Source organism: Podarcis raffonei, chromosome 1 (genome assembly GCF_027172205.1).
Source record: "Podarcis raffonei isolate rPodRaf1 chromosome 1, rPodRaf1.pri, whole genome shotgun sequence".
In the NCBI taxonomy this organism is placed as follows: domain Eukaryota; kingdom Metazoa; phylum Chordata; class Lepidosauria; order Squamata; family Lacertidae; genus Podarcis; species Podarcis raffonei.
Window position 1 is genome coordinate 126,833,473 of NC_070602.1, and position 20,896 is coordinate 126,854,368.

Here is a 20,896-nt window from a genome sequence, read left to right on the forward strand (position 1 = left end):
GGGAGAAATGTGCTTTAAAGGTGCAGAGTCTATGCAAGTTCAAAAAAACATTTTGTGTTTTTGAGAGAACACAATTTAGGTATTTTGTGTGCATGTAGTGACTCATTCAGTTTCTTTGATGTGTCAAACTGGCAGTGCCCCTCTTTGGCATGCATAACAATGTATGAAAGGTGCTGAGTTTGAGCCATTTTGATGGAAGCCAACCACCGAAACGCAATTCATATGTTGGAGCATTCTTGTGATTAGTTCCGAACTCGTCATCACAAAATGATTTTTGTTGTTGGCCGTGCCCTGAAAGTTGCCACATCGATATAGTTTTGTGGATTGTGCCAGCTTTAGGTTTTTCCCCCCCAGCCATGACTGGAAAAATGAAAATAATGAATTAGGCGTTTAGCTAGTAACCTTAGAGTGTCTCGTTCTACAGCTGATTTTAAAAACACCATCGAGAAATCTCCATTTTGGAAATTCTCTTGTTTTGTTGACACCTTGCTTGAAACAATGGCAGGACTGATTGTCTTTGCACATATTACTGTTCTAATTAAACAGACTGTTAGGTGCAGGGCTGATCAAAGACTTGCCTACCTTTCAGAAGAAGAAAGTGTACAAATGTTGTTTTTCATGAACTGCTTTTCACTACTGTATATTGTCAGCAAGAAAAATAGTCATTGTGATGCATCAGTCTTGAGACAGAACAATGAAAAAGTTCAGTGAGGCCAAGAGATAAATTAATCCTGCCTCTTCCTTCAACAACTATATATTTAGCCTTGTTTAATGGTATCTATTGTCTTGGACAGGCCTTTTTTGTTCTTTTTTTAAAGGTCCGTATACTTGAAACATGGCTCTACTTACACTAACAACATGTGCAGTCCTTCCTTCTTCTGTTGTTTTAGACCTTCTCGTGTGTGGGGGGGTCATTTATCTGGTAGAATCACCTTCTTATGTTGGAAGGAAAAGGTTTGCACTATTTTCGAGATTGTGAGGTATTCTAGAGAAGGGGGAAAGCTGCCAGACTTAACTTTTTTGTGTTCTGGTGGCTACTGAATGCCTGAAGTTTTGCAACCCTCACAGTAAACGTGCACGCACAGAACTGAGTTTATGGAACGAACCATTGACTGCTTGGCTATGGACTAGACCCTCGTACCTACGGGACCTCCTCTCCTGGTATGCCCCACGGAGGACCTTAAGGTCCATAAATAGCAACACCCTAGTGGTCCCAGGCCCTAAGGAAGTTAGATTAGCTTCAACCAGAGCCAGGGCCTTTTCAACTCTGGCTCCGGCCTGGTGGAACACTCTGCCTCATGAGACCAGGGCCCTGCAGGATCTGATTTCTTTCCGCAGGGCCTGTAAGACAGAGTTGTTCCGCCTGGCCTTTGGCTTGGAGTAAATTTGATTCCCTCCCCCTCTTTCTTTTTCTTTTCTCCTCCTGCGATGAGGCTGCATTTTAATTGTTTTAATGTTTTAATGTTGTAATTTAATATTGTTTTTAAGTTGTATTCATTCAACTCATTTTTATTATTTGTTGTTGGCTGCCCTGAGCCCGGCCTTGGCTGGGGAGGGCGGGGTATAAATAAAAATTATTATTATTATTATTATTATTATTATTATTATTATTATTATTAGATTGGACTTTGGGCTGATCCAGCAGGATCTTACTTGTTGGGTGTCCTTTATAATTTTTGCATGAGATTAATAGTGAGAGCAAGACAGTGTGGCAGACCTAGACATCAATATCTCCTGCTGCTTGTTGTAGCCACCAACTGCTTTCAGGAGAGCCTTTCTCCTTGCACAGCAGGGTTGGCATCAGGTGTGGGTATTGTTGGGCACCAGCTAAGGCCCACACCTCAGCAGGGGACCCACTGCCAACCCTTCGGGGCCCCTGGCTCTGTCGTTCCTTCTCCATACTGTTGCTGCCTGCACACCTGTCTCCTCCAAGTGAGTTCACAAGAGAAGGAACAAGAAGAAGGAACAGCAACTTCCACTCATTTTGCCCTCTCCCGAAGCTCCCAAACAGAAGAGGGCAAGCAAGTGAGCAGTGGGGACAACAGCAAGGAGGAGCTGGGCTCATTTAGAGAGGTATCTGTTTGAGGACATCTTGCCCATCTTGCCGCCCCAAACCCTGGAGCTAATACCATTGTCACAAAGGCACCACACTGCCTAAATCAACAGCAACAAAGGTTTATCCAGAAATCATGTCTACTTGCGCACTGCTTCATAAGCGGTTATTTCTCTTCTGCTTGCTGCCTTTTCCTTCATAATTACCATTCTGCTATCATAATTATCATTATGTCTAGGTGGAATACAGGTGGAGAGTGAGATGCAGATAATTGCAGAAACCTTTTGGCAAACGCTTGAAATTTTGTGCTCCAGCTAATGCAGATCATTGCTACTTAAAAAACGAGACCCGGTGTGGATGAATGCTAGGAGGTACATGGATATGGAAGTGAAGTCTCCTTTACTCATAGGGAAATACAGTACAGTGGTACCTCGGGTTAAGTACTTAATTCGTTCTGGAGGTCCGTTTTTAACCTGAAACTGTTCTTAACCTGAAGCACCACTTTAGCTAATGGGGCCACCTTCTGCCGCCGCACCGGTGGAGCACAATTTCTGTTTTCATCCTGAAGCAAAGTTCTTAACCTGAAGCACTATTTCTGGGTTAGCAGAGTCTGTAACCTGAAGTGTATGTAACCTAAAGTGTATGTAACCCGAGGTACCACTGTATTCATGATAAATTTAAATATCACTGCTGTATATCCCACACATCTTTCTCTCGTTTCCTTCAATGTAGATCCCGCTTTCATAATCAAAGTGGTCAGAAGGGAACCAATCTGGTGTGACTAATCAAAAGTTGGTCAGGGGGCAACCTGAATTACAAAATGTAAAAAGCCTATATAACCCCCCCCCCCGATCTCTGACTTCTACAGTTTTAAGTCATAAAGTGAAAAGGCTGTATTGTGAGCAAAATATTGCTAACAAATCTGTTCTCCCATCTGCAAAAGTGCAAGAGGCCCAAAAAGAGCAGGTCTGGATTTGTGGTTCAGCCACAGTTAATGTAAGGGACGTGGGTGACGCTGTGGGTTAAACCACAGAGCCTAGGACTTGCCGATCAGAAGGTCGGCGGTTCGAATCCCCGCAACGGGGTGAGCTCCCGTTGTTCAGGCCCAGCTCCTGCCAACCTAGCAGTTCGAAAGTACGTCAGAGTGCAAGTAGATAAATAGGTACTGCTCCGGTGGGAAGGTAAACGGCGTTTCCGTGCGCTGCTCTGGTTCGCCAGAAGTGGCTTAGTCATGCTGGCCACATGACCCGGAAGCTGTACGCCGGCTCTCTCGGCCAATAAAGCGAGATGAGCGCCGCAACCCCAGAGTCGGCCACGACTGGACCTAATGGTCAGGGGTCCCTTTACCCTTTACCTAAAGTTAATGTGAAGGGAAAATGAGGTGAAAAAAACATATAAACAAATGCATTATATTAGGAAAATTGCATTGCAAACACTTGTGCATTAAGCAGAATTGCATACAAAAATGTGTATGGTAGGAGAAATGAATTTCCATGAGGCCTTAGAAAAAATGCCAACTGGTGTGGAAACGTTCATAAGGTTGGAAAATGAGAAACTGAAACCCAAATTGACAAATTTGCCCATCTCTACAAAAGACCCAATGCTGTCCCAAGAATGCTGTGATATTCACACTGCGTGGAGGATCAAAGGAGTTCAGAAATGGCATGATAGAAATCTCTGTTTTGTGTGCCTAACATAAAGACCCCTGCCCCCTCAAGTCCCAGAGCCAACTCTCTAGGTGGCAACAACTGCCCCATCTTCACACTTGTGGCACCCTGACTGGAAGCAGGAGAGGGCGAAGCAAAACAAAGTTTGATGACCATCTGCTGGCAATCCCTGTATCTTGAACGGCATTGAGGGAGCTTCCCAGGAGTGGCCTTGACTGTCTCCCTCAGTGGCTGCAGCCCACACACCTGCTACAACGGCAGCCCGTAGGCCTTTGGTTAGTAATTCTGGAATGATCGTGTCTCTTTTGCTTTTTAGGACACAGAGAAGAGGACCCCTCTTCACGTTGCTGCTTTCCTGGGGGATGCAGAGATAATTGAGCTTCTAATCTTGTCAGGTACGTAGTTCCTGTATCACTGTTAAGTCGCGGGTGAACATATCAGACGACACAGTGATTCTTCAAATAGCTCTTGTTTATTCAGAGGCCAGAACAGAACTGAACTGAAGGGCTCAGTCAGCCTGCTTATATAGAGCTCCAGTATAACGTTACTGTAGCAAGTTTCTAAAACTATCCAATCACTGAACGTCATTTTCGATCCTTCATTTGCATAACTATCTACAGTATCCCCCTGCTGGCCCAGGGTGAGAACTTCAGTACATAACAGTCACCATTAGGAAAGTAAAATGGCCATGGGTGCGTGTAGGTGTTGGCTGCATATCACAAGCAGGTCATTCAGATCTGAGTTTTCTGTGTGCATGTTCAGCACCTTGTCCCATCAGCCGTGATATTCCCATCAGTCATAATATTCATTGCCCTTCTCCTGGTCACTGTCTACACAAGTAGGTGGAGCTTGATATTCAGGCTGAGTTTCTTTTGTTCCTCTGGTGAGAGACAGAGGCTGGAGGGCCCAGCAGGCTGGGAAATTATCCGTACTCTGGGCGTGCGAGGCCAAGCGCCACCATTGGCCAGTTGGTCCTGCGCCCCGGGGAACACCTTTTAATTCCTGCTGCCATTGGCCAATTTGGTGGCAGGGGGACGATCCGGCCTGCAATAGTCCAGTTCACAGAGGAGGCCTGGGGGCCTGCCTGCAAAGTCACCCACCCAAGAAGGGGCAAACAGACTTCTCCCCTTGTCTTCACTACCCTTTCCCGATTTTGGTGTTCCGCTACCTGTGTACATGCATCTTTTTTAAAGAGAAAATTCATTTTTAAAACAATTTTTAAAAAGAACATTCTCAGGGAAGCACACAAGACCTCAAGAGCAAATGTTACCAGCCTTGAGTAACCTGCTCCCCCAATGGACAAAACTGAGGTGTGTGTTTTTCCGGGGGTGGAATGGAGGCAATCTCCATTCCTATGATACTGTTTTTTAAAAGGGAGGGAGCCTTTTTGGAACTGTGATGTTGACCTGACCATGGCTTGCACCAGAGGTAAGACCTCTATATTTACAAAATAAATAAATCTCGATGTATGCACCGTGATGACAGTCTTCAAGATCACATGTGTTGAGATCTTGCTCCTTCAAACTGGGTTGTTGATCTTTGGACGTGCCTTCAGTATGCAGCAGTCGGTAGAAATATGCATGCTTGTATTGTTTGGGATTTGTTACCTTGCTCAAGGCGATTTTCTGAATGATGTGGATACATTTTGGATAGCGATGGGGTGATAGTTGGCACCTGCCATTCTCAGATTCTGCCAGTGAATTGAGCAAGACACGGAATAGAGGCGCTCTGCATTCTAAAGGTTTTTTTACCACCAATAAGAAAGCTTTAGAACAGACTATTGAGGCATATTGCCTGATTGCCCTCGAGCAACCAACCGATACCTCTAACAGCCGCCATACCCTCCCAACATTCCTCAGATGAAAATGACCCTACTTCACCTGAGGAACGTTGCAGGGTATGGATCACACATCTCAAAAAGGAAAGTGAACCGCAGTACAGCTCTAACTGTGCCACCAATATTCCCCTTCATCTGTGAACCAGAGTGCAGACTGCATACAGTACAGCTTTGATGGACCTGGCGGAAACATTGTTTGTATCCAATGGCTAGAATAGGTTGTTGGAAAACCCAGAGTTGGTGCAAAGTCTTTGTTCTGAGCAGTGGTACAAGTAATGTTGGACTTTAAAGTTACTGTTCCTATGTACCACCTCTTTATTTGAGATCCTATGTACCACCTCTTTATTTGAGATCTTTATTTGAGATCCTTTAGTTCGGGGTGAGAATCCTCCCGCCCTCAGGCCTAAGGAGGCCTGCCAAGCCTTCTGTTTTTTTTAAAAAAGGATATTTATTAAGGTTTTGTAAAATAGACAAGAATGTCAAAACAAAAGAAAAAGAATACAGAAAGAAAAAAAAATACAAGAGATACAAAAATACAAAAAATACATAAAACGCAACAAACACAAAAAGTGATTAAAAACCAATTAATTTTTCCAAATTTTAGAGTTCTCATTATCTTGTTTCTCTGACCTCCTCACACCTCCCTTTCTTGTATTCCCATTCAGATAGTTAATTCAGCAAATCCTTACCCTCTTTCTTTAAATTTAGCTCAACATCTCAACTTATTTATTTTTTCTCAATACATTTTTATTCAAATTTTTGTAAATAAACAATTTCTTATAAATGTAAGGTACACAAATAAACATGCCAATAAATATTACAATATATATATAGATATACATATATTTCATTTACATAGTTTATTATATCCCTTCCCTAAACAAACAAACAAACAAACAAACAAACAAACAAAAAACCTTTGAACTCCCCTCTACCCTTTTGGTAAGTATCAAATAAAAATTCTGTAATCACGTATTTTGTTTTTAATCTTATATATTAACTGCTGTTAGCGTTGCTCCATCCCCGCTAATATCATCTACAAATTATTTCCAATGTATTTCCAATATTTATTCCAGTTTTTATGAAATTCCTGTTCATCTTGATCTCGTATTCTTCCTGTTATCCTGGCAAGCTCGGCATAATTTACCATTTTAACCTGCCATTCATTTATATTAGGTATAACTTCCGTTTTCCAATTTTGAGCCAACATAATTCTTGCGGCTGTAGTGGCATAGAGAAATATTATCTTATCTTCTTTTTTAATTTCTTTACCCAAAATTCCTAACAAAAAGGCTTCAGGTCTTTTGGGAAAGGTATATTTGAAAAAAAATTTAAGCTCATTATAAATTAGTTCCCAAAAGCAACATCTCAACATATTTATAACCTTATATTTTCATCCATTATCAATTCATTTTTACATATTCTTGTTAGCCTTGTTACTAAGTCCACTTAAATCCAATCCAACATCATTTTAACATTCATTAATTTTACAATATTGGCTGAATTGGCTTGCAATAGTGTTTTGGCCAAGCCACACCAACTTGTACTGCTCCTAATGCCATCAGGCATCCCTGGGCACAGGGCGTAGAGTCCAGTTCAGCAAGGCAACTTTTAACTTCAGACCCTTTGAAGCCTTGGTGGTACCGCATTTTTCGCTCCATAGGGCGCACCGGACCATAGGGCGCACCTAGTTTTTTTTGGGGGGGGATAAAGAAAAAAAATTATTTCCCCCCCAAGCCGCGGGGCTAGGACGGGGGAAGCCCGAGCTTCCCCCAACCCCAGCCCCCAGAACAGGTCCAGGAGCGGCGGCAAGATTGCGCACAACCTTGCCGCCACTTCCAGAGCTTGCGGGGATGGGGACCCCAGCCCCCAGAACAGGCTGCTATCTGCAAGCCTTCGGAGCCCGAAGGCTTGCGGATAGATGCCTGAAGCCCGGGGAGCACAGCGGGAGTTGGCGCTGCGCTCCCCAGGCTTGAGGCTGCTATCCACAAGCCTCTGAGCCCAGCGGGAACTCCCGCCGCGCTCAGAAGGCTTGCGGATAGCTGCCTGAAGCCTGGAGAGCGAGAGGGGTCGGTGCGCACCGATGCCTCTCGCTCTCCAGGCTTCAGCAAAAGCCTGCATTCGCTCCATAGGACGCACACACATTTCCCCTTCATTTTTGGAGGGGAAAGGGTGCGTCCTATAGAGCGAAAAATACGGTAATTTGAAACACTGGTGGCAATGCTACATCTGACATGGGGTCTTCTTTCATATGGACATGATGCATATATTAGCATGGAATTGTTTGTCTCACACTGTCTGTACCACCATGTCTTGGATTTGAAGATGTGGATGACCACCTCTAAGCCTTGGAGACAGTGAAGCCGGCAGCTGTTGTACCAGTACAAACTGTGGGGATCAGATGTGCAATGCAGAAATACAACAGAAGGACCATGTTTTCTTTACTGAAGGTGTTAGAAACACTTATTTCCCCTCCCTGTCAAATCCTTTGCACAGAAATCAAGGACATGTGAAAAAGCCTTTTGACAATTAGTGATGGTCATATGCTATTAGACTTCATAAAACATGTTTAAATGTGTAGTGTCTTTGGCAATGTACAACATTTCCTGTTTCTTGAAAGCTTTAATTTTTAAACAGTATTTTTCATGATACAATTACAGTGGGATTATCTGCAAAGCTTAAAGACAATCTCTATCTGCTTTGTAAAAAAATATATTCCAGCTGTTGCTACTTCATCAATGAGCCTAGCTGCAAAAATGGACTGGAAGGGCATGAAGTGACAGAAACATAAATTTTGAGAAACGTTAGAATAGAATTCAGCAACTATGAAATTGGTGGAGCACCCAGGATGTGTTGTGTTTTTTAAAGGATTTCGACACACACATAGGCAAATGTATGTGTCGTCTGTTATTCCTAGTAACGTAAGGTCAAATGCTCAAAATTATAAGCAGAAGACTGATTTTGAATGTCAGAGAGTCACACACCTACATTATAGTTATTGTTTAAATTACGGCAATTTTCGAAAACAGAAACATCTCATAAGACACATGTCAGATCCTACCAACACAAACACCCACAAAAGTCTGGAAGCAAATAAATTACAGCTGTTAAATAATAACCAAATATAATAATTTACTGAAACTTGTAAAATATGCAGGCAAATCAGAGTAGACTTCTGAAAAACTATTATTAGTTGTAACTTTTATTTGCTTGCCTCTTGCAATATATCCTCCCCCCCCGACCTGCTTTCTTTACTGTCAGAAAAGCAATGGGAATACAGTGGTGCCTCGCAAGACGAAATTAATTCGTTCCGCAAGTTTTTTCTTCTTGCGAGTTTTTCTTCTTGCGAAGCACGGTTTCCCATAGGAATGCATTGAAAATCAATCAATGTGTTCCTATGGAAACCGCCTTCAGACCAGGTCCGGGGACAGTCTGTCCCCCGACCTCTTCTGAAGGCTGGGGGGGGGGACAAGGGCTTTTCTTCCCACCGCCAGCCTTCAGAAGGCTGTTCTGAAGGCTGGCGGTGGGAAGAAAAGCCCTTCTCCCCACCTCCCGCCCCGCAAGCTCCGGGGACAGGAGGGCTTTCCTCCCGACTGCCAGCATTTTAAAAGCCCCCAGGACAGCGGAGACTTCTCCGCTGTCCCGGGGGCTTTTAAAATGCTGGCGGGCGGCAGCAAAGTGTTCGCTGCCGCCCGCCAGCATTTTCAGATCGCCCCGGGACAGCAGAGAAGTCTCCGCTGTCCCGGGGGCTTTTAAAATGCTGGCGGGCGGCAGTGAAGCGTTCGCTGCCGCCCACCAGCATTTTCAGATCGCAGCCATCCGAAGGCTGCCGGTGGGGCAGAGAGACCTCCTCCCGCCGCCAGCCTTCGGAGCAGCCTTCCGAAGGCTGGCGGTGGGAGGAGGTCTCTCCGCCCCGCCGCCAGCCTTCGGAGGAGGTCCAAGGACAGTGGGGAAGACGCGCTGCGCTTCCCCGCTGTCCCGGAGATTTCCCTATGGGCTTTCGTCTTGCGAAGGAAGCCCATAGGGAAATTCGTTTTGCGAAGCGCCTCCAAAACGGAAAACCCTTTCGTCTAGCGGGTTTTTCGTCTTGCGAGGCGTTCGTCTTGCGGGGCACCACTGTATTAAAGAACATCACTAGCTCACATTGTCTGGTTCTCCTAATGGCTGGCCCGAAGTATACAGCAGGATACTTATTCTTGGCTTGATTTGTCGTTTCCTTTGGCAGGAGGGGGGTGGATCAAGTGAGGGCTGCACCATGCACTTACAAAGGGTAGCCAACTCAACTGTGAGCCTGCTGGGGAAGGTTCTCATTTGACCCTTTAAGCACAAGCAAACAGAAATCCAGGACAGACGGGGAAAGGGGGCAGTTAGTCACATCTTTATGTGGTTTGTGAACTGGCACTTGGCCACTTACGACACTGGATCCCTGCCGCACTGTGACCATTCCCCCCCCCCCCCCACGAAGGATTCAGAATGTTGGGGATGAGATTTCTCTGGGTCGAGGCAATCTCTGGGGCATCCTGCATCCTGATACATGAGGCTAGAATCTGAACCTTCAAGCTTAGATCTGTGCCGTCATGTGATTCTAGTACCACACAAGTTCCTATAACATAAGAAGGGCCTGCTTGATCAGATCAATGGCCCAATCCTGTTTTCACAGTGGCCAGTCAGATGCCTGCGGGAAACCTGCAAGCAGGACTCAAGCATCATCATCATCATCATCATCATCATCATCATCATCATCATCTATCTACCATATTTTTTGCTCTATAAGGCTAGCTTTTCCCCTCTTAAAAAGTAAGGGGAAATGTGTGTGCGTCTTATGGAGCGAATGCAGGCTGTGCAGCTATCCCAGAAGCCAGAACAGCAAGAGGGATTGCTGCTTTCACTGTGCAGCGATCCCTCTTGCTGTTCTGGCTTCTGAGATTCAGAATTTTTTTTTTCTTGTTTTCCTCCTCCAAAAACTAGGTGCGTCTTGTGGTCTGGTGCTTCTTATAGAGCGAAAAATACGGTATCTATCTATCTATCTATCTATCTATCTATCTATCTATTGAATTTATATACCACCCTATACCTGGGGGTCTCAGGGCGGTTCACAGAATAAAATCAAGATATAAACTACAAAATACATGATAAAAATAAACATGACAACACAATAACCACCACCCCCGCCAATCCCCACATTTTAAAAGGGCATGGGGTGTAAATCAAATCATCCAGAGTCCTGGTTAAAAAGGAACGTTTTTGCCTGACGCCTAACGGTGTATAAGGAAGGCGCCAGGCAAACTTCACTGGGGAGAGCATTCCACAGACGGGGAGCCACTGCAGAGAAGGCCCCGTTCTCATGTTGCCACCCTCTGGACCTCTTGAGGAGGAGGCACTTGAAGAGGGGCCTCAGAAGATGATCTCAGCGTCCGGGGAGGTTCATATGGAAAGAGGCAGTCCTTGAGGTATTGCGGTCCTGAGCCGTTTAAGGCTTTATAGGTCAAAACCAGCACTTTGAATTGGGCCCTGAAACTAATTGGTAGCCAGTGCAGCTGGACCAGGATCGGTATAATATACTCAGATTGTCTTTCTCCAGTGAGCAACCTGGCTGCTGAATTCTCATCCTCTGGTTTCCAGGAACTGGTATTCAGGAACTGGAAACTGTCAGGCATTGAACCTGGGATCTCTTGCGTGAAACACACATCTTCTGCCACTTAGCCGTACATATAGACAGGACTTTAAAAAAACAATCACAAACCCCTCTCTTCCTGCCCGACTTCATCATTTCACTCCAACTAGGCCGTAGAAGACCCTCAGACAGCATGAACTCACATAGCCATATTGACTTCATTTTCACAGTGCCATTTCAACACAACTGGCCGCAAGTCTTCTACTTTACCCCTGAATAATTTCTCTTTTAATGGTAACCTAGAGGCCCATTCCTGACATGTTTCAGTGCACAGGACATATGCTTTATTCATTAGATGCTATGTTTATTTGTACTGCCACCAGTTCATGTGCCACAAGTCTAACTAAGAGCATATTTCACAGAATGTCTCTCCTGAGCCTTGTATGAAATTCAATGGGCTGGTTCTTTTTGCAGCGTCTAGCCCCGCCGACAATATCGCTGCTGGTTGTAAATCTTTCCTGCGCTCCCTTTAAATTAAAAAACAAAAGATGCAGAGAGTTATGCCGCCTGCTGCTCACACTTGCCACATTCATCCAATTCCAACCTTTCGGAAGCATCGCTGAAAACGTAAGCCTAAAAAGAAAGAAAGAAATTTGACTGCAGCTTTGATAGAGAGGGCTTTGCTTCTCATCTAACAGGTTGCTGCAGCAAATAAATTTAGAAGTCATATAACCTTGGTGGTATTCCAGAGGGGCATGAGCAGCAATGTGCTGTGTGAGAAATAATATTTCAAAGGTTTTTTAAAAAAAACAGCAGCCAGGAAACACACAGAGAATATATAGCATCAGTCACAGCGCTATTTTGCACAAGGCCTCATAAAACATGATTGTGTCATATTTCTTCCTCACAAAGGAGCTGAATCATTCAGGCCCGAATTCCACACAGTGTTCTGCACACTAATAATAATAATAATAATAATAATAATAATAATAATAATAATTTCTTTCTTTCTTTCTTTCTTTCTTTCTTTCTTTCTTTCTTTCTTTCTTTATACCCCACCCATCTGGCTGGGTTTCTTTATACCCCACCCATCTGGCTGGTTTCCCCAGCCACTCTTGCCAAAGTTGCTGGTAAAAAAAAAAGTGAATTATTTTTTTCAGAATTATGTTTGAAATAATCTTTATTACGCTTCTAATCCTTATACTTTCAAAAACATGCCTAAATAAAGAAATGAAGGCATCTTACTGAATTATCTAAGATACTGGGCAACTATAATCCCCACATATTAAAAATTACATGTTATCTATTTTTTGAGATTCACTGCACAACACCCACCACAAACTAGAGGGCGCTAGAGTTTTAAGAAGGCTAATATTAACTTGTGTAGAGGGTGGCATTGCAGCAATGGGCTCCGCCCTCCATAGGATGCATGCGGAGTAGAGGGCATGTATGTAGAGAAAACTCTAGTCACATATCTGGGAAACTCTGCCGAAGTCAGGAGTGGCATGTTAGTCATGTTTAGTGTTTGAAAAGGGCTCCTGTCCTTCTCCAACAGCCTCCTGGAAGTTAACTTGGTGCAGCAGCCGAAGGCCAGTTCATAAGCTGCTTCCTGATGTCCGTTTCCTCTTACGCAAGCAGTGAGCAACATTACAAATGGACAGTTGCAGGTTTGGGCTGCGGCAGCTTCTTTGATCAGTGAGCTTCACGGTGCTGCTGAATGAATGCAGTTGCTGTGCCTGACACCCACACGTTCCCCGCTCACTTATTACTCTATCCATGCATGTAGACTCCTTGTGTGAAAGGAACATTCTTTTAAAAAGCTTAAGGCAGGACTGCAGAACCTGTGTGTCCTTCCAGATGTGGTTGGAGTCCTGTTCTCATCAGCCCTAACCAGCCTGACCAGTAGTCAAGGACGATAGGGAGTTGTAGTTCAGCAATTTCTGGAGGGCATCGTATTGGATGCCCTGAATTACAGTGTAGGATTGTGGAAACCCAAGTTCAGATTCTTACTCAGCCATGGAGATCTGCAAATAACCTTGGACCCGTCAACTACCACCAGCCCTGCCATCATGGCCAATGGTCAGGGATGTTGGAAGTTGTAGTCCAGCTGGTGCAGTGGGTTAAACCACAGAGCCTAGGGCTTGCTGATCAGAAGGTCGGTGGTTCGAATCCCCGGGACGGGGTGAGCTCCCGTTTCTTGGTCCCTGCTCCTGCCAACCTAGCAGTTCGAAAGCACACCAGTGCAAGTAGCAGGCCAGAAGCGGCTTAGTCGTGTTGGCCACATGACCCGGAAGCTGTACGCCGGCTCCCTTGGCCAATAAAGCGAGATGAGCGCCGCAACCCCAGAGTCGGTGATGACTGGACCTAATGGTCAGGGGTCCCTTTACTTTACATTTGAAGTGCCACAGGATTGCTATCCATCCTGTAGCCCAATATTGACTTCTCCAATGGGCGGAATCAGTAGTTCTCCTCAGGCAGAAGACACAATCTGCTACTTGATCTTTTTTAAAAAAAACCAAACACCTAGAGATTCAAAACATTAAACATGGGACTAGTGAGCTACAGCTCTGCTCCAAAGTAATCAAAATTATTTTGCAGAAATCCAGAGGGTGGAGAACAGATTCAACTGCTTGCTGCTACTCTACTTGAGTTCAGTCTACCCTGTCCCAAGAGCGACCCACGTCTTGAGTTAGGGACTTAGTAGCTCAAACTCTTAACTACCTTGGGTGAGGGAAATAATAATAATAATAATAATAATAATAATAATAATAATAATAATTAGTATTTATACCCCGCCCTCCCCAGCCACAGCTGGGCTCAGGGCGGCTAACAAGCAATAATAAAAACAAGTTGAATGAATACAACCTAAAAACAAGATTAAAATACAACATTAAAACATTAAAATGCAGCCTCATCGCAGGAGGGGAAAGGAAAAAAGAAAGAGGGGGAGGGAATCAAATTGACTCCAAGCCAAAGGCGAGGCGGAACAACTCTGTCTTACAGGCCCTGCGGAAAGAAATCAGATCTTGCAGGGCCCTGGTCTCATGAGGCAGAGCGTTCCACCAGGCCGGAGCCAGTGTTGAAAAGGCCCTGGCTCTGGTTGAAGCTAATCTAACTTTCTTAGTGCCCGGGACCACTAGGGTGTTGCTATTGATGGACCTTGAGGCTCTCTGTAGGGCATACCGGGAGAGGCGGTCCCGTAGGTATGAGGGTCCTAGGCCGTGAAGGGCTTTAAAGGTCAAAAGCAGCACCTTAAACCTGACCCTGTACTCACCGGGAGCCAGTGCAGCTTGAAAAGCACTGGGTGAATATGCTCCCATGGCAAAGACCCCGTGAGGAGCCTCGCTGCTGCATTCTGCACCCGCTGGAGTTTCTGGGACAGCTTCAAGGGCAGCCCCGCGTAGAGCAAATTACAGTAGTCAAGCCTGGAGGTGACCGTCGCATGGATCACTGTGGCCAGGTTGGGGCGGGAAAGTAGCTTAGTAGCTCAAACTCTTAACTACCACACCAGCTCTCCAGTGAGGATGGCTTTGCTATACTAAGCAGTCTCCTGTGTGTAAACCAATCGTGTAAAGAAGTTATCAAGTTAAACAGAAGTTCTGAACGATAGTCATACAGGTCAGTAGTTAAAAGCAGGAGTAGTTCTGCTTCCTCTCTTCAAAGCCGTTCATGAACGAACATTGCGAAGTCAGATGAAAAGGCATGGTTTATGACTGCAACTACCCTGTCATGGCTACATCCTTTGTTCGCATTATTGTGGCAAATCCTGGGCTTGCTCATAACAAAAGCACGCAGAAACAGAAGAGAGGTGCAAGTCTCGAGTGAATTCACAAGGAAACCACTGTGGAATATCAGTTGCATAGCATGGGCTGAAGTTTCCTGCAAGCCTGGTAAAGAGATTTTATAAATATTAACCTTCAAAACAGTAATGGCCCTATGGAGACATAACCACGGTTAAGTCTTATGTCTGAATGTCTAAGCCATGGTTGCCTACAAAGCAGACTCGCTTACTTTCAATAATAATACTCTCATGGGCTTTCAGTGTGCCCGATCAACACCTGAACTTCCCACAGGACTGCTTTTCTGCTATCGTCTGGAAGAGAGCGTGCGCAACAGAGGCAGATAGTGGTGGAAATATATGAAGATATATTTTGGGTTGTTGTGCCCATGTCCTGCTTGAGGACTTCTCAAAGGCTACTGTAAAAACTGGACCAGATGAGTTTGGGGGCTGATCTAGCAGGACTTTTCTCACATTCCTATGACTTCTGCTCTGTTCTTGCTTTAAGTGTTCAGTTGTTTAATTTAATTTCATTGTAGACAGGTTGTACAATGGCAATACAAGGTATTATTATTGTTTATTCCTGAAACATACAGCGAAGATAAAACACATCCAAGCACACCCAGTGATAAATAGATCTTCTGAATTTTAAAACTCTTACTTAAATAGCCTTGTTAAATGGGCCAAGTTCCTCAGGGGAAATTAAATTAATGAATCTAAATTTGCCATGTCCATTAACTTCTAAGGATTCTTGATAGAACAAGTGTTGACTACCACTCATAGGATGTGTCCAATGCTAGCCCTACTCAGAGTAAACCCATGGACAGTAGTGGACATAATGATCTTATGCATACATCCTTTTATGTCCATTAATTTCAGTGAGTATGCTCTGAGTAAGGATAATGTTGGCTCAAGTGATTGGTGAGGCTGCAGATCTTAAGATGAGGGTCAAGGGACCTCTTTGGCTTTTAAAAAAGGTGGTAATGAACTGCAATGCTTCTTTTGTGCTTGACTGAATTTTTTATAGGCTATAATAATTGCTTTACAAATACATGTCGATTGAACGTGCAGATCATTCCTCTCGGTGAGGTAAACGGCACCTTGCAAAACGTGAAGGAAGAGGATGTGGAAGGCAGAACGCGATGAAACTGATAGTGCAGTAGCTTATTTCAGGACTGTGGTCGTTTGACTGTTATAGTTTAATCTGTTTTCTTTTTTGGCAATAGAACTAACTGCAGCAACCAACGTTGAACTTATTATTATTGTTTTTTTCGGAGGGCCTACCAAATGATAAGTGAACGAATGTCACAACCACCTTATAAGGCAGTCTTCAAATTCCTCTTCAAAGACAACAGCATGCAATTCAGTTTGCACATAGGATTTGAGGAAGGGATTATGGCATAGCTGTCAAGCATCCAATATATGGAGGGACAATCCCTTATCCCAGCGCCATGTCCCGCTGCTGTCCCTTATTGATCGATGTCCCTTAAATTTCCAGGGTTTCAAAGGAAGCAGCTCCTCTAGCACAGATCGTCTGATTTGCGGGTTTACTTCGGGCGCTATTTCCCCCCCCCTTCCTCCCGCCCCACCTGGTGGAATTGAGAGCTGCAGATGGAGCACAAGAGAAAAGATACAGAACTGCAGCAGCATCTTCGTAGCTTGGACTTTGTTTTGTGTGAAAAGTGGTTGCTGCTTGTAGTTATTTAATTGCAGTGTTTCATCAGCTGGTGTCTTGAGCAGCAACCTCTGGAAACGAAGGGCTAAAAACCGGCGCCGCTCTCCAAAATTACCTGGCCCCTTTTAACTGGTTGACTAAAATCCCTTATTTTGGCTGCTGGTCCCTTATTTTCAAGGCTGCTGGCCCCTTATTTTCAAATCTGTAAGTTGACAGCTATGGATTATGGTCTGGATAACTTCTTCCCCCTCCTATTCAGTACTAAACAACAAAAACCACCCTGAATTCACTGTGGTGAAGGAAAGCATACAGTGCAGTATGCTTTATACAGGCAGTAAATAACTCTTGGAAACAGTCCCAAGAAGAGTTAAAAAAAAATACAATAAAATAAAACCCACAGAATGCTAGGGCTTTTCTTGACAGGTGGAGTAGAGGATAGTATTGCTGGAGGATAACTGCACTTTTATAAAAAGGTTAGATGCAGGAGTGCCAACTTGGCCCCACAGTCGTGGGTGCCATGCGGCGTGCAGGGCCCTGGCACCAAAATTTGTGGGTGCTCGGGCACCCAGGTCCCCAGGGAGTTGGCACCTATGGTTAAATGTACATATTTACGTGGGAGTGGTAGAAGCAGGATGTGTTCAACCTCTTAAAAGCTTTAGCCTTAAAGCATTTGCTTTATATCCAGCCAACAAAAAGTGGCGTGGGTTGAAATACTTGCCCCTTCTTTGCCTTTTGCACTCTCTGCTGTTGCCCAGTTGCCTGGCCCCAGGTATGGATGGCCACATAATAGGAGGAACTTTGCTAGCTGTGTGAGCATTCAAGCTGCCTATGCCAAGGCCCTTCTCGGTGGCTGCTCCCAGACTTTGGAGCTCCTTCACCGGAGAAGTTAGACTGGCTCTCCTCCCTTGTTGTCCTTCCATCGGCAGGTGAAGACCTCTTCTGATTGCAGCAGGCTTTTGGGAACTGACTACTTTTATTGAAATGGCTGGTGCTGTGCTCTTTTTATTGTAATCGCCCGTATGTTTTTAACAGTTCTTTCACATTTCTATAATTTTTTATTCTATGTTTATTTGGTCTTCAGTTATTGTTTCCACCCCTGTTTTTAGCTGTTCCTGTTTTATCCGTAAGCCGCCTTGAGTACCTGTCAGGGAGAAAAGGTGGGGAATGAATGAATGAATAAATAAATAAATAAATAAACGACTACTAGGATCATAAGGGATGTGGGTGGTGCTGTGGATTAAACCACAGAGCCTAGGACTTGCCAATCAGAAGGTCAGTGATTCGAATCCCCGTAATGGGATGAGCTCCTGTTGGCTCGTTCCCTTCTCCTGCCAACCTAGCAGTTCGAAAGCACGTCAAAGTGCAAGTAGATAAATAGGTACCGCTCCAGCGGGAAGGTAAACGGCGTTTCCGTGCGCTGCTCTGGTTCGCCAGAAGCGGCTTAGTCATGCTGGCCACATGACCCGGAAGCTGTACGCTGGCTCCCTCGGCCAGTAAAGCAAGATGAGCGCGCAACCCCAGAGTCGGCCATGACTAGACCTAATGGTCAGGGGTCCTTTACCTTTACTTTTACTAGGATTATAGAATTGTAGAGTTGGAAGGCACCCTGAGGATCATCAAGTCCAACCCCCTGCAAGAATAATGATACAACGCTGGTTTCTGAGCTTCCCATGAAGCATTCCAAGGGAACAGTTGGTTCTTAGCTGCTCAGTCCTCTTCAGGTTGCTTGAAATGTGATGAGTGAGCTTTTTGGATGCCTTTGCAATCATTCAACTTGAGTTGGGCCATAGCTGTCAACTTACAGATTTGAAAATAAGGGACCAGCAGCCAAAATAAGGGACCTGCAGCCTCACCTCTTCCAGGCACTCCAGTCTTCCTCTCCTCCTGCAGTCTGGTCAAACTCATGCTGGTAGCTTCGAGAACACTGTCCAACCAACTTTGTAACCAGAGGTTCAACTGAATAGAATCTGAATCACATGCACCACAAGGCCTGTGCAGCCTCAACTTAAGATGGCTCCCCGGCCTGGCTTTGCACTGCAAAGTTTGCAGCAGCACGTGCAACAAAATGGCATCCAGCATTCAAAAAACCCCCAGCTTGCATTAACTAGCCACACACAAGGCATGCAAGCTCCACCCCCCAGTCGTTCTTAGACTTCTTATTGGGTGAGCAACACAGCCAAGCAACACAGTTGGAGCCTCCCTCCTCCCTGGCCGGCAGGGAGGGAGGGAGAGGAGCTGCTTCCTTTGAAATTTAAGGGACATCATTTAAGGGACATTTAAGGGACATCCATCAATAAGGGACAGCAGTGGGACATGGCGCTGGAATAAGGGACTGTCCCTTCAAATAAGGGACACTTGACAGCTATGAGTTGGGCCGTTCTTTCCTTCTGTCTTCCCACCATACAAACGCACGCATACAAACCATGTCTTCCCCACGCATACAAACATGCTCATCTCCAGGAGGAGGCGCTTATATTAGGGATGGGGGAACCAATCTAACTTGTTCGTCTTTTCTGTTGAGCTTTTCCTAGTTGAATCCTCTACAGAGGATCCACGGAGGGCAAATTAGCTTTGCTATTAACCCTGTTGATGTTAAAAACAAAGCTGCAAAGTCTGGAGCGCAGTCCTGCATTGTTCTGCGCCCCAAGTTGCAAGTGTGCAATGGAATTATTGCCAGTTTTGTTTCAGATGGTCTGAAAGATGTTTCTCTTTTCATTTGCAGGGGCACGTGTCAATGCCAAGGACAACATGTGGCTGACCCCTCTGCACCGAGCAGTTGCTTCAAGGAGCGAAGTGAGTGATATATATATATAAACCACTGAGCCTCTTGGGCTTGCCGATCAGAAGGTCGGCGGTTCGAATCCCCACAACAGGGTGAGCTCCTGTTGCTCTGTCCCAGGTCCTGCCATCATAGCAGTTTGAAAGCACACCAGCGCAAGTAGATAAATAGGTACCGCTGTGGCGGGAAGGTAAATGCCATTTTCATGCACTCTGGTTTCTGTCACGGTGTTCCATTGCGCCAGAAGTGGCTTAGTCATGCTGGCCACATGACCCAAGAAGAAGAAGAAGAGTTTGGATTTGATATCCCGCCTTTCACTCCCCTTCAGGAGTCTCAAAGCGGCTAACATTCTCCTTTCCCTCCCTCCCCCACAACAAACACTCTGAGGTGAGTGGGGCTGAGAGACTTCAAAGAAGTGTGACTGGCCCAAGGTCACCCAGCAGCTGCATGTGGAGGAGCGGAGACGCGAACCCGGTTACCCAGATTACGTGACTACTGCTCTTAACCACTACACCACACTGGCTCTGTGGACAAACGCCGGCTCCCTTGGCCTGAAAGCGAGATGGGCGCTGCAACCCCATAGTCGCCTTTGACTGGACTTAACCGTCCAGGCGTCCTTTACCTTTTAGCTTTAGATATCCAAGATATTGTGAAGCTCTGGTTTCATGTATTTCATCGGCAAAGTAAACAAAACACATAATTTATGGACAGTGTTGACCCCACCCACCATCTGTGTTCTAGAAAAGAGTTGTGGGCTGAAGCACAGATTTTTAAAAAATCTATCAATTAATAACGCTACAGACTTGCGGTACTTGATAAAGGAGTAGACATGCCTAGATATTTTAAAAATATTAAGTGGTTTAGAAATGCTTTTAAATAAAAATAGCTAAATAAATGTATTTTATTTATTAAATCACCATGAAACTAGAAGCATCCTAAGGCTCAGAATGTGATAGACTGAGGGGAAGAGGAGGGAGGAACATGGACCCTCTGCCCAATCTGTGGCCATATGGCTTGGCAATTGTGATCATGTTTGTCTTTGCTAAGTTGCTGGTATTGGCCAGGCCAAACACAAACCATCACTCAGGCATTGTGGCTTGCTAATAGCTTGATGAATCTCCAATTTTGCTGTGTGCCTTAGACTGCAAAGAAAGAAAGAAAGATTGCTTGCTTGCAAGCCACAATCTGTGGGTAGTTAGCTGTCTTCTGCTTAGTGGTGTGCTGGTTATGCAAGTCTCATGCATTCAACTTTTAAAATATAATTAGAAACATGGCAGGTGTTCCCCAAGGTCAAACTGGTTGTTAATTACATTGCATACTTTGGCCTCTGGTCACTCCTGTCTGTGACCAACTTGGGCCAAAACAAAAACAATCTGTGGCTTTCACGAATGAGATGCAAAAAACGGATCACTTGTTTATTTGTATCCCATCAAACATGGCTCCATAGAACCCTTTTTAGTAAGCATGGGTAACTGAATTTGCTCCTCAGGATT

General features: G+C 44.9%; 1 protein-coding gene across 6 annotated transcripts in view; it reads left to right on the forward strand.

The window, feature by feature from the left end:
• Positions 1–20,896, forward strand: part of ANKRD44 (ankyrin repeat domain 44) — a 164,286-nt gene that overhangs the window by 69,059 nt on the left and 74,331 nt on the right. For all 6 annotated transcript variants that reach the window (XM_053361757.1, XM_053361775.1, XM_053361793.1 and 3 more), the window contains exons 3-4: positions 4,037–4,115; positions 19,347–19,417. In XM_053361757.1, the coding sequence (XP_053217732.1) occupies positions 4,037–4,115; positions 19,347–19,417 (150 nt within the window). The remainder of the gene's footprint in view (positions 1–4,036; positions 4,116–19,346; positions 19,418–20,896) is intronic.